A 14,322-nucleotide genomic window follows, 5' to 3' on the forward strand; every position below is an offset into this window, starting at 1 on the left:
GTGCCGTTGGCAGCTACATTTCTGTTAACCCTGTTAGCTGAGCGTAGGTGTGTTTTACAGTTGGTAGCCACTATGTGCTGTTGGGCAAGGCGATGTGTGGTTTGTTTCATTGTTGTGGTGTAGTGAAGTGTGTGCGGTTTGTTGTGCTGTAGAGGAATGGGTATGTTTAGTTCAGAGTTTGAGAGGTGTATGCAGAAGCTTGCGTTTTTAGTAGGGTTGGTTAGTGGTGGTGCTCTTTCCTACCACCACTACAATGACTAACTGTGGCCCATATCCATTCCCCGGTCATAAATTCTGGTTGTGCTGCAATTACCACCCCACACGGTACCAGGCAAGTGGAAAAAACAACCTATGTTTGAGAGCCACCTACAAGTGAGACACAGCAGTGATTGGAAAACTACCTACTAGGCTATCATCGGTGAGCTATGTTATGTAAGGTAATAAGAGTGGTATGTTTTTAATAGAATCCAGTAATTGCTGTACTCCCCACACAGACCACACTTACCTTATCCATCGCTGCTGGTTGTCCTCGGCTGGTGCGAATGCAGAGGAACGATCTAACCCAGGTGGAGGCTTCCGTGGAGAAGTGGAAGTGGGAGTTGAGGTGCTGAACGAAACTGTTGCGGTCTACCAGATCAAAGGCTGCCGAGAGGTCGAGGAGTAGGAGAAGAACTAGGTTGCCAGCATCACAAATCCTGTCCAGCTGTCATGGTGGTGGAACATAGCTTGACGATATGCGCCGGGCAAGTATCTCCCTTGCAGTTGGAGGCTGTGAGTGTTTGAATGGCCTCCAAGACCTTTTCTTGGGACACTTGGGAGAAGGAATAGTGTGGTGGCGAGGCCCCATTTGCTGGAGTCGCTATCGCTAGTCCTTCATGGGAGGCCAGTATGCTGGGTTTGGTTTCAAGTTGTTTTTTTTAAGGTTAATTTTATTGCGAAGCAGTTCAATTTTGTTGGCAACTTGAATAGTAGTGGAACAAATTTTATCAGGCCTAACATGGGTATTAGGGAGAACAGATAACTCTAAAGCCAAGTGTTCTTTTGTTTTGGAGCTCGCGTTAGATATTCCATTGTCGTACGAGGCAGCTTTGTTTGGGATTAATGCTTTTTTATAGGCTATGCTGGCATTGGCTAGGTTTAGTAAGTTACCCGGAGACGGGTGTCTCTTGGAGAGATGCTCTAGTGGTCTCTTGGCTCCAATTGTTGGTGGGCTTGTGGGGCTTGGGCATCATTAATTTTAATGGAGCATGAAGGTTGATAGTGAATTGGAGGCAGTGGTGGTGATGGTTTGCTATGTCTTCTGACTCGCTGTAGAGAGTAAGTGTTGACAGTAGCATAGGCCTGAGGGTTTCGTGTGTGAGTGTCTTGGTATATCTGACCATGATCTGGTTGGGTGTGGGTGGTTTGTCCGTGGCACATTTGGTGTGCAGGAGATTCGATTCTATTAGGTGATGGTCTGACCAGCCCCATGGTTAATGGCTGAGATTTTGATACTGGAAATGGTAGAGAGTATCCATTTGAGGATGCAACCTTTATTGTGCGTGGGGGGAGAGACTAGTTCAGACAAGCTCATGTCTGTGAATGCCTGTGCTAGAGAGGTGGCTTTGTGATCCGTGGGGTCATTGTAGCCTAAATGTATGTCACCCATGATGATATATTTTGTAAGAGGTTTGAGTAGGGGAGTGATCAGCAAGGGGATGTCTGATTCTGGTGCGTTAAGTGTGTTAGGTTGGCGGTAGAGTAGGGGTATATTGTAGGTATATTGTAGGCCATCTTTGGGTTGATGGCTTGTTTTATTAGCTGTGTTTCATATCCCGTAATGGGTGTAGTTGGGGAGCAGCAGATGGAGAGAGAGGATTTGGCAATGAGGGCTATGGGGATCAGAAGGCAGCGTGCTAGTGTGCCTGGTCAGAGCAGGGGTGGTGGCTGGGATCTATTTAATATGGGTGGTGGGGTAAGTGGAGGTAGGCGGGGAGGGGGCAAGATTGGGAGGGGTAATCTTGTAGTTGCAGGCCAGCTGGCTCGGAGCCTCATGGGGTGAGGGCAAGTTGTGCACCTGCGATGGGGCACAGGGTGGTGTATCACTCAGCAGTGATGGGGGTAAGAAGGGCGTGGGCATGGGCAGTGATGAAACACAAGGCAGAGTAGTGCTGCTTAGCAGCACTGGGGGTAGGAAAGATGTGAGTCTGGGCAGTGATGAGGCATGAAGAGGGGTAAGGGGAGCGTGGGCATCGGTACCGAGTAATGTCTAATCTGGGTATGTAGGTGGTGCATGTACATTTTTTGCTAAGCAAGCAATGCAATGGTTTGATTGACATTGATGGGTGCATTTCCTAAATTGGTAGTCCCTGGACATAGTGAAGCTGGAGGCAAGAAGAGAGTGGGATGCATGCAGTCATCAGGTGGTAAGTGTTCATTCAGGGATGAGCATAGGCTAGGAGTGGGAACTGCATATTCTGTACTCTCAAATCAGTGATATATGTAGGGCACAGCAAGCTCAGAGCGTGGTGCAAGGGTTAGAACCTCATGCATCCATTCCTCCTTGGTGCTGGGTGCAGTGCAGCAGAGCACAGGAGCATCAGGCGTGTGTTGTGAGCGCTTGAGGCTAGGGGAGTTGCTGTTAGGCTCCATGCAAGGCAGAGAGGTGTTAATGTGGGCAGAGCATATGGTGCAAACGCGGTGATGGTGCTTGACTAATACCTAGGCATTACGGTGGGGGAAAGGGACTGTGGCTCGGCAGGGGAATGGACCCTACATACGTAATGCGACAGTACGTATCATGTTTCGCATACAGTAGTGGTGGAAGGAGGCAGTCTAGTAGAGTTGGTGGTTGCACTGCAATTGCTGTCGAAGACTGCTGGGGCTTGCGTCTGTACTTGTGCGGGGGCATGCTGGAGTGTATTGCTGCGGGAAGCGGTGCTGGTGAAAGCGGATGGGGATCCCGCAAGATCCAACATAACCGAGTGGTGTGCCCTTTCCTCCTGGCCCTAGCAGGCCCCGACAGGGTAAATCCTTAGTGCTGGTCCTTGGTTGTGGACCCCCGGCTTGCCTCCGGCACAGCATTTATATCTGCATTGACTAATGATTGTGTGTGGCCATAGAGGCAACTGTGAGGTAACGAGCATCGCCAGTTGTCCCCTGCTGGTGGGGGCAAACGAAAATCGAATCGATGGTAACGGCCATTTTAACAGGGAGCTCCCACTCCAAACCTGTGTAGGGGGACATGATTGCAGCATCCAAGATACCGCTGCAAGCGGGGTCGGAGCCCAGCAAGGGCGGGCTACTCGTGGTGTCTCATGGAGGATAGGGTCAATCCTTAGTTGTGGTCCTTGGTTGTGGACCCCTGGCTATGTGTCAGTATTGGGCTTATTGGTGAATCAATAAATATAGTCTTACTTTATGGATTATGAGTGACTGGTTTTGACACTGCCAAAGACATGCATACAATCTGCATGAGTAAGCCATGTGTGACATAAGCGAACAGTGAGAGAATGTTATGTTAGGTACATTTATAGCGCGCAGGTACTCACGAAGGCATCTTGGCGCTATGCAGAGTCCACCCAACAGCTCATACCCTCTGTTACCCTGTAGACGAACAGAAACGTCTTTATGGGTCGGCGGAAGACTAAGTGATCTGCCGTCACCCGAAGATGAAGTGGAAGAGAATTCTAACACCTAGCTGCAGTGACAGAAAAGGCACAGCCCCTAAATCGAGAGGGACGTATACGTGGGACAAAAATGGTATATGACTCGAGGGACCGGAGCAAACGGTTAGGCACGTACGGACAAAACTTACTCTGCAGGTATTCTGTGCCTTCGCCATAAAAGTCTTGGTGTACAATGCACATAGATTTAAATTGAACTCTCTGAGCCACGGGGAGCCAGTGAAGCTGCCGTAGGACTGGAGAGATGGACATACGGTAAGAAGTACCTACCACCAGTCTGGCTGCCGCATTCTGCAGTACTTGCAGGCGGTGGATCAAAGTTGTAGGCTGAGCGAAATATAACGAGTTACAGTAGTCCAATACACTCAGCACCAGTGCAGCTACCACTGGCACATGGAACTGGAAGGGGAAAAATCCCAACACCCTACACAAACCTCTCAGTTTATATTGACCCGATTGACAAACAGTGGCCACCTGAGCCTCTAAAGAGGGAGATGCAGATATGTTCACCCCCAAGTCTTTCACCACAGAGACCGGAGTGGGACATGGTCCTAAAGAAGGGGGCCAAAAAGCACAAATCCACAACAAAGGTGTAGACATGGGGCCCACCACCAGGATCTCAGTTTTGTTCCCATTAAATGTAAGCCAATTGCAGGTCATAAACCTCCCCACGTCCTCCAAGCAACTCCGTAGCTGAGACACCAGATCAGGATGGGAAAGATCAAGCTGCAGAATAATCTGGGTATCATCAGCATAGGAGTAGCACTGGAGGCCGTGGGAGTGGATGAGCCAAACCAATGTCGAGATTGAATATCGTAGGGGACAGGGCCGAGCCCGAGGGAACCCCACAAGTCAAAGGAACAGACACCGAGCAAAAAGGTGGGAGAGAAAGAGTTTGTGTGTGATCAGCGAGGAAAGCCGCGAACCAGGAAAGTACTTGTCTGGATATCCCATCCCTGGCCTAGCGGGTGAGAAAAATGGGGTGGTCAACAGTATCAAATGCTGCTGATAGATCTAATAACACCGACACACCCACTCCCTCTTGGTCGGAGAGACGTGCAATGTCATCCACTACTTAGGCCAGTACGCTCTCCGTATCCCAGCCGGGATGGAAACCGGACTGAAAGGGTTCAAAGAAGGCAGAGGTTTCCAAGAAGGAGCTGAGAAGAGGAGCAATTAAAGACTCCAAAAGCTTCATAAACAAGGGAAGCAAAGAAATAGGTCAAATGTTAGAAGGACAGGCAGGATCCAATGAGGGTTTTTTCAGAAGTGGGGTCACCAGTGCATGTTTCAGCTGCAAAGGAATAATCCTCAACTGACAAGAGTGATTAATAGCTTGGGTGACCCACAGAGCAATAGCTGGCATTGTATCTTTACACACTAATGGAATACAACCAAAGCTGACAACGATTTAAGCCGAGAAGTGGCCTTTAAGATCTCTTCCACTGAAAATACAGGAAAGGTAGATCATGTACCCCGGGAGGGGCAGCCAGATGCCGCCGAGGGTCTCCCTCATACCCTGGGTGAGATGATGTGATGGAGTCGCAAATTTATACTATTATCGACAAAGAATCACATAACTCCTGTGATGGAACAGCTCCGGCCAGAGCTGCTGCAGGGGAGGATAGAGAGCATACAAGTTCAACTAGCTCTATAGTCTGATTAAGAGCAGCCTCAACTTTGCCTGAGTAGAACCATCTCTTAGCGGCCACAACAGCATTGTGAAATGCAGCTGTGGCATGGCGCACTGACGCCCGGTCAAGCTGAGAGTAGGAGCATCTCCATTTCTGCACGGTCTGCCGTCGCTTAAGGCGCAGAAATCTTAAAGCATCATCAAACCATGGTTTGGATTGCCGGGAGTGTTGACAAGACAATCTAGCAGGGGCAAAAGAGTCAATGGTGTCTGAGAAAATCATCATACCCAAAGACTCCAAATCCATAACTGGCAGGGCTTGGCGGCCGAATACGACAGACTGAGATACCTTGTTCAGATTAACAGATTTCCAGCAGCGCTTCCAGATTTTTGGTTTAGCACAGGGCTGAGGTGGAGATTCCACTGTTAGGCAGAATGGAACCGTAAAATGATCAGACCAGGCCAGTGGAAGGGCTGCGAAGGCTGAGACTAACCCAGGAGGTGAGAATATCAGATCAAGTGTATTACCCGAAGATTGGGTAGGATCATCCACCAGCTGAGTTAGATCAAAGCCCTTCATACCTGACAGGAACCACAGCGTAGGTTGGTTGTCTGCCAAATTAACTTTTAAATTAAAATGCACTACAATTATTAAATTATTAAACTCAAGCAACTCGGCCACCAAATTTAAAAAAGCCCCACAGAAAGAATAAGAATAAGAGGAGGGGGGAGCGGTAAACTGTTTCCATTTTAATCTCATGATCACAGGGAATGACACACACAGTCACACATAGAGAAGTGCAACACTGCCCCCAAATGTCAGAGAGGGGCGGTCAGTTCTTAAACTACTGTAATCAGGTCTCTGTAAGACAGGCGTTATCTGGGCCATAGTCCTCCAGTAGATCATGGCATGGCAGTGCATGCTCCACTAATGACCACGTGTTCAACAGAAGGCATGTCAAGATCCCTGGATGGTTAACCTGCTTATCCTTTGGGGTAGTATTTGTGAAGCCCAAAGGCCACACTGTGTCTGCCGGAGCAAGCTGTATCATCTGTTGCCGAATGGATGCCTCCAAATTACAGTGCTTCCCTCCAACCTATTTCCCCCACAACCCTCCCGCAGCCAAGACGGGCTTGACTTTGTCGCTCAGAGCCCTCATCCGCTGCGCTCATTCGCTGCACAGCTGGACCTGTGATGCCTTAAATAGGCACATTGTATCGACCTAGCCTAGCCCTTCCTACCGCTCCTAGAGCACAAAGACTGTCTTGTCTGGGGTGGAGGGGGGTAGGTCGGAGTCAGGAAGCCAGGCAGCATCCAGACCGCAATGCCGGTCTACAAGGAACCAAACAATGAAGTATAAATTAAATAAATAACTAAACACAACTATAATGAAAAATAATTTAAAAAATCATTCCTGGCATCCAGTCACCCGCCCACTCATGTAACGAGCTGAAAGGAAATGAAATGGAACACAATAAAACTCAACAGAAGTGAAAAACATTAAGGCATTGAGCTGATGGCCGTAGAAGCTTGCAGCGGAGAGTGCACACATTCTATACAAAGACTTCTAAGGTGCCTAGCTCCTCTCACTGCTCCTAGAGAGCAAAGACAGACCGCAAAACGTGTCTTGTCTGGGGGGGGAGGCGGGTAAATCGGAGTCAGGAAGTCATGCTGTGCACATTAATGCAGTTGACTGTACAACCGAATAATTGTATGATAAGATGAAATACTTGAGCCCATATCTAGAATGAGTATTTATGCAGGGTTTTAGCGGTGAACAATTCTGTAGAAACTCCCCCAAAACGAATCTTCAAATATTCACAGGGCACTGGTCTAATGGTTTTGTGAGCCAGACGTGTTCACAGGTCACTTTTTTGCAGCCCTTTTATCCACAGAAACCAGGAACCAGACCCCTATCACTAACTCAAATTACCCCTATGGCTTCCTACCCCCAATGCAAGGGTTTAAAGTAAACAATTGTTTTCTATTTCTAGCACCAGAGCAATGGAACAGAGGGTTTGTCATGCCTGGGTGACCTCAAGCTGGGTGAATCTCTGGAAATGTTCATAACATTTTCAGCACCTCAAGCATACTTTAATGGTTGAAGAAAGCCTTACATTAACATGCCAAGCACTAGTTTTGGATGGAAAAAAATATTAGGAGCATGTAAAAAGAATGTATTCTTGCTCAAGCTCAGGGGCAACATGCTCGCCATGGAAGCAAGACGACACGGAGCACCACAGGTTCGATCCCCGGGTCCGCGCTTAGGAACCTCTGGGTCTTCAGCGTGTTATAAATAACCTATCATATCATATCAGTGCACATTTAACTGTGAATGGGGGATGTGTACCGAGCGGAGCAGCTGCACACAACGTTTACACGCCAGAGACATTTTCTCTCCACACCTTCAATGCCATGGAATAGATGCACGCATAAGGAATTTAGTGAAGCTTGCCTCAATCCATGAATGAGGTATATAATGTGGTGCAGTAGCGGAGCAGTTACACACAGCGTTTAAACATCAGAGAAGGTTTTTCTTGATACACGCAATACCATTGAATAGACGCATAAATTAAGAATATATTGAAGATTTCCAGGATTGATCGATTTTCCACTGTTATCCAGCAATATTGCAGACACTAGTGGAAGCAGTAGGAACAGGTGATGCTGACATTGCACACCAAAATTGAACAAGGACGATAGAGAAGGTCCACATTGTATCTTAAATGGGAGAACCAGCTAGAATGATTTAGGAAGATTTGTATGAGGCTGACATCCCAGGTCAAAGCTATGAAGGGATTCAACTGGATGGTCGTTTTTAGACCTGAATAAGACGGATAACTATAAATGTTCCACGTTCATTGGTTACCCTGTCAAAACTACCCATAGGGAAGGTGTTTGATGTGTTTCAGGGCAACCAACAGGAATGTACGTTGTTGAGTTTGCCTCCACCACCCTCTAGTGGAGCCTTCTCCACTACGAATGGTCTAATATTAGACCGTGGTTGGTAGTATTTGGCCAAGTGTGACCCCTGACGTATTTGTTTGTTTTTCATCTTATTATGTCCATATTCCATGACGTTTTGCACACATTGAATGATGGTATGTGTTGTATGTGTGGTTGTATTTTGCACAAAAAAGATGTTTACACTATCAGGGCAAATTGAATTTCCATTTTTTTTAGCACGTTGATGTGTGTATTTATGTTTTTTTGACACTAATAACATTTTAGATTGAATAATAAATGAAATTGAAGTGAATTTATGTGATTCCCTCTGTGTTATCCACTACATGTTCCATTTGTTCTGTAGATGATCAAATTGAGTTTGAAGGGGATAGGGGAAGAGGTAACTGGTACACCCTAGTGTAGTCAAATCTCAATAGGACAATGGTCAGATAACAAAGAACTGGAAGGAAGGACTAGAAACCTTTTGCAATATTATGAAGTATGTTAATAGCAAATTAAAGCATATTTGTAATATAATGATCAAAGAGCTATTTGCAATAAATCTCTATGCCACTGTGAGTTGGGGTTTCGGTAACTTCCATCCAAGGTACCTACACAAGGCAAAGTATTCATGAATAGCAGTGGCCTTCTTAAGAATGCTGTTGGGTCAGTGTGAGCTCTTTTGTCACTTAGAGAACCTCCACCATGCCCTTCTTGCTACATATGTGATCAAGAATAAACAATGCCTTTATATGCTGACAACTTTCTGACAGAAGGCACACATTTTTTTTGCATGAAAAAATGCATGCCTGTGAATGTAGCCAATGGAAAAGAGCTGGCTCTGGCGAAGAAAGAGGGCTAGTCATAGAAATATTTCTCATCTCACAACATTTGTTAAGAGGACTACAGCAAAACTGAATAAATTGCTAAATACATTTTCGGCCTCTGAATAACCACTTCCTCCACACTAGCGCCAGTACTATTTGGACTAGTATCATTAGTACCTTAAGTAAACAAAAGCCTGTGATTAAGTACTGCAATGGAGCTCATCGTAGAATAAGGTTTTAGTGAAGGGAGGACAGTGGAAGCTTCCTTAACATGGATTTTATGACAATGCCTGTTCTTAAGAAAGGAAACAATGATATACCACTGGCATGAAATGTTTGAGCTACTTTTTATTGTATTGCTTTTATATTTTCTATAAGAGCTGATATTGCTAAACAATATTGTGAATTTGAGTTGATCTTTTTCAGTTGTTCAGAGGAAAAAGGGGAGAGTTTGTCTAAGAAGGGCTAGATAATCCCCCATAGCGTTCAGAAAGGGGCCGAGCCCAGAAGAAGCCCAAGGACCTACACACCATAAAGGTATAGAATCAACCTGGAAGGCACTGGTCAGGCCTAACTTGCAGAGAGAAGAAGAATGCGAAAGAGCACCGAGTCCGAGTCCCAATGTTTCTTTCAGGGCTTATGCCGAAGGATGCGATCTGTGACACCGAGCCGCATGAGTCATTTTCCTGCAGCTTATTTGTGGGCGACCAGCCCCCCGCCCTCTGTTTGTCCTCCTCACACCCCTCTACCTTTCCCCTCACCGACCCCTGTTTTATCATCCCCTCTACACTAGGCATAGAACTGACATGCTGCATTGGTCAAGTTCTAATTATTTCTCTCTCTGTCTCTCTATATCTATCTATCTATCTATCTATCTATCTATCTATCTATCTATCTATCTATCTATCTATCTATCTATCTATCTATCTATCTATCTATCTATCTAGAAAAACAACAGTTAAACTGCAGCAAAGAAGGAAAAACGGCCAGGCAGAAGGCCAGGGAAGACAGGGCCTAATGCTTGGAACTTCACATATCAATATAGCAACAGATAAACCTCATTGAAGTTTGCTTGAAGTGGTCTATGTGGCACTTGAAATAAAGTAAAATGACAAATGCAAAACCACACTTACCAGGTCCATGAAAAGAGTAACATAGGTCAGCAAGGGGGAACATCTTCGAGGGATCCAATCCTGCACCACCTAAAAGCTCCACAAAGTCTCCAACTCCATTGCAGCCTATGGGTGGGTACTTCTAAGAGGTAAAACGGCAGGAAATAAGAAAATATGAATGCATTGAACATACCACCACTAAAGATAATTACGCAACAAGTTCACTTATCCATATATCTGGCCTTGGTTTTCAATGGAGTAGTCCATGTTTAAAGAGATGTCAAATGTGCTGATCTTTAAAGTGCTATCACAATGAGTATGTGAACTTTTTGAATCACCCAACATGACAAATCACCTCAAGGTGCTTGTGTGATTATTTGCAGATTGATGTAGTACTCATAAAATAATCTGAATGAAATTAAGAATGACACAATCAGTCATTAAAAGAGTGCTTTCTTGAAAGATACCATCAAATACAAATTATGAATATGTAATAATGGATGCATTATGGCATCCATTATTACATATTTTGCGAACATGATAGGAAACAACACTAACTCTTTGAGTTCAGCCAACAAAATACTGATCCTTAAAAAAACACTTGTTGCAAAGATATGAGATCTACTGGTGTTTTACATATATAAGACTGACATGAACTCATGCAGTTGCAACATTGTCTGTCTACATGGCACTCATTTAAGCAGTTTCAGATGGATGAATGCCTCCATCATGCAGGTTTGATATTGGACTAACTGTGACCAACCGTGCAAGATCCCTCTATAGTTAAATGCATGCCATGAACTCTTCTTCTGGTAAGATCCTGAGCCCTAATGATACTCTTAAAAATAAATTCGCGAAATACAGTGGCTGCAACGTGCATGCTTGACTTGAGTCTGAATGTGCCCCAATGCAAGAATCCTTTTTTTGGATACATATATAAATATAAAATTATTATCAAATAGTAAACCTGTCCAACAAATATGTATTATTATACATGATGGAGGCAATAATAAAACAAAAAAATTATTAAAAAATAATCTCCCAAATCATGCATTTCAAACATTTTGTTTACAGCGACAACTTAGATTTCTTGTTACATTGATTCACATCTAGACTGTCAACCAGCGGTTGAGTCATGGGGTTGTTGGGCATATCAAACCAGATATTGAAGCCTGAGATAGCACTGTGATTTATTTACCTGCACCTCACACTTAGTAACTATTCTTGTTATTTGGATTCACATCTACAGGGTGCCCACTGAGATATTACTGTGATCTACTTGCCTGCGTCGCACACCTAGAGTTGCTCTTGTTCGGTCTGATTCACATCTAGTAGCGCACAATGAGATATCACTGTGATTTACTTACCTGCGCCACACCCTTAGAAACTGCTCTTGTTACACTAATTCACATCTAGAAAATGACCACCGAGATATTGCTGAGGTTTACTTGCCTGCGCGGCACTCTTAGAAACTGCTATTGCTGCACTGACTCACATCTACAGGGTGCCCACTGAGATATTACTTTGATTTACTTGCCTGCGCCCCACACCTAGAGTTGCTCTTGTTTGGTCCGATTCACATCTGGAAGGTACCCGCTGAGATATTGCTGTGTCTACTTGCCTGTGCTGCTCACTTAGAACCTTTCTTGTTACATTAATTCGAAATTGAAGGCGCCCACTGAGATATTACTGTGATTTATTTGCCTGTGCCGCACACTTAAAGAAACTGCTCTTGCTGCACTGTCTCACATCTAAAAAGTGCCCACTGAGATATTACTGTGATTTACTCGCCTACGCCGCACACTTTAGAATTGCTCTTGTTAGCTTGACTCACATCTAGAAGGTGCCCGCTGAGATAATACTGTGATTTATTTGCCTGTGCCGCACACTTAAAGAAACTGCTCTTGCTGCACTGTCTCACATCTAAAAAGTGCCCACTGAGATATTACTGTGATTTACTCGCCTACGCCGCACACTTTAGAATTGCTCTTGTTAGCTTGACTCACATCTAGAAGGTGCCCGCTGAGATAATACTGTGATTTATCCACTTGTGCCGCATACTTAGTAATTATTCTTGTTAGACTGTTTCACATCTTGTTTAGTCTGTTTCACATCTAAAGAGCGCACTCTGGAGGGTGCACACTGAGATAGCTCTATGATTTATTTGCTTGTGCTGCACCCTTGGAAAGAGTGCACACTGAGATAGCTCTATGATTCATTTGCTTGTGCTGCACCCTTGGAAACTGCTCTTGGTGCACCGGCTCACATCTAGAGGGTGCCGACTGTGATATTACTGCAATTACCTTTGTTTGGTCTGATTCACATCCGGAGGGTGCACAATGAGATATTACTGTGTTTTGCTTGCCTGTGGCGCTCACTTAGATTTTCTTGTTACACTGACTCCCATCTAGAAGGTGCCCACTGAGATTTAACTGTGATTCACTTGTCTGCGCCCCACTCCTAGAGTTGCTCTTATTTGATCTGACTCACATCTAGAGGGCGCACACTACAGTGGTTTGTTTTCCTCTGCCACACAATTGAGAAACTGTTCTTGTTGCATTGATTCGCATCTTGGTGATGCCCACTGGGATATTGCTGTGATTTACACACCTGCGCCCCAAACCTGGAGTTGCTCTTGTTTGGTCTGACTCACATCATCATCACTGAGATATTGCTGTGATTTGTTTTCCTGTGGCACACACTTGGGAAACTATTCTTGTTGGATTGATTTGCATCGTGAGGGTGCCCACTGCATCTACTGTTACTAGTACATCTATCGCTAGGTGCTGCCTTCGACCTCCCCACGGGATGGAGATCCCAGCTCAGCGCAGTCCTCCTCTCCAACCCGTCCTGATCCCTGGCCTCCCTGTACTGTGCTCCCCCTCATAGCTCATCCCTTGCAGCACATGGCCCGCCCTCTAGCTCCCAACTTCACGGCCCACCCCTCTGTCCCCCGTATAGTCGCAAACCACGACCGCCCCCCATACAACTATACACCCGGCCGCCTCTCGCCCACTCTCCTACCATCATCCCTCGTCCAACTCTAAGTTCAGAGGAGCAATCTGGTGCCCCAAACACCTGCCTCCTCAAACATTCATCCCTCCCAAACACATCATCGTCCACCGTCCCTCTGGCATCTATTGAGAACAACCTCAGACCCCTGCCCATACACCACGGCCATTATCGAATTCACAAGCCAGAGGAGCACTCTGGTGCTCCAAACAGTGCGAATCCACTTCCACTACCACACCACTTTTGTGCCCACTGAGGAACTCCCCACCCTCAACATACCTCCCATGCTGCCCTCTCCCTTCCCCTCATCCCACTGAGGAACCCCCCACCCTCTCATCCTACCTCCCATGCCACGCTCTCCCTCCCCCTTGGCCCACTGGGGAACCCCCCACCCTTTCATCCAACCTCCCATGCCGCCCTCTCCTGCACCCTTAACCCCTACTCGATGCACGCCAACAGATCTCCCCTTCATATACCTTCCAATCTCTGAAAGTAGCTCGTCTCGCCCTTGCTAGAACGGTTGTGTATTCTCCCTCCCTCTCTGACCCCCTCCCTCTCTCACACTCCTATGGCACCAAAACCCACAAAATAACGGAAATGCGACTGGTCCTCTCCCTCGACCCTCCACACCTCGCCACTTCTGCTTCAGTCCAACCTCCCAGCCTCTTCCTCCCATATCCTCAGACACTCTCCTCTCCCCTCTCCCACTTTACACCCACTTGCTCTTGATTTCTCACCCAATACACCTAAATCCCCAGCGCTGCCAGACTTAATCCAAAAACTACTCGCCTAAAACCCCACACCTCAAATGATCCACCCTCCCAACCCCCCGTCACCCACCCCTCGTCTCTCACATCCCTACCTCTGCACGCCTACTCTTCCCGCCCCCCATTGACTTAACCCTATTACTCGACACTCAAAGTCCACAGGCATCCACCCCCCCAGCCCAACTCTACCAGTATCTACCACCTTAAATGATCCTACCACACCTACCCTCCCCATCGGGCACCCAGGTCCGCCAAGCTCCCCCTGTAATGAGCATCACGAAAACCACCTCCCCTCACAAAGTCACATGCATCCTTTTCAATGCCCGCTCCGTAGCAAAAAATAGACACAACAACTTCGA

General features: G+C 46.2%; 1 protein-coding gene across 1 annotated transcript in view; it reads right to left on the reverse strand.

The window, feature by feature from the left end:
- The window catches only part of CRHBP (corticotropin releasing hormone binding protein), a 247,407-nt gene that overhangs the window by 18,603 nt on the left and 214,482 nt on the right, over positions 1-14,322 (reverse strand). The window contains exon 6 of the mRNA XM_069627445.1: positions 10,206-10,326. Within this exon, the coding sequence (XP_069483546.1) occupies positions 10,206-10,326 (121 nt within the window). The remainder of the gene's footprint in view (positions 1-10,205; positions 10,327-14,322) is intronic.

Source organism: Ambystoma mexicanum, chromosome 6p, assembly GCF_040938575.1.
Source record: "Ambystoma mexicanum isolate Mex_15411 chromosome 6p, UKY_AmexF1_1, whole genome shotgun sequence".
In the NCBI taxonomy this organism is placed as follows: Eukaryota; Metazoa; Chordata; class Amphibia; order Caudata; family Ambystomatidae; genus Ambystoma; species Ambystoma mexicanum.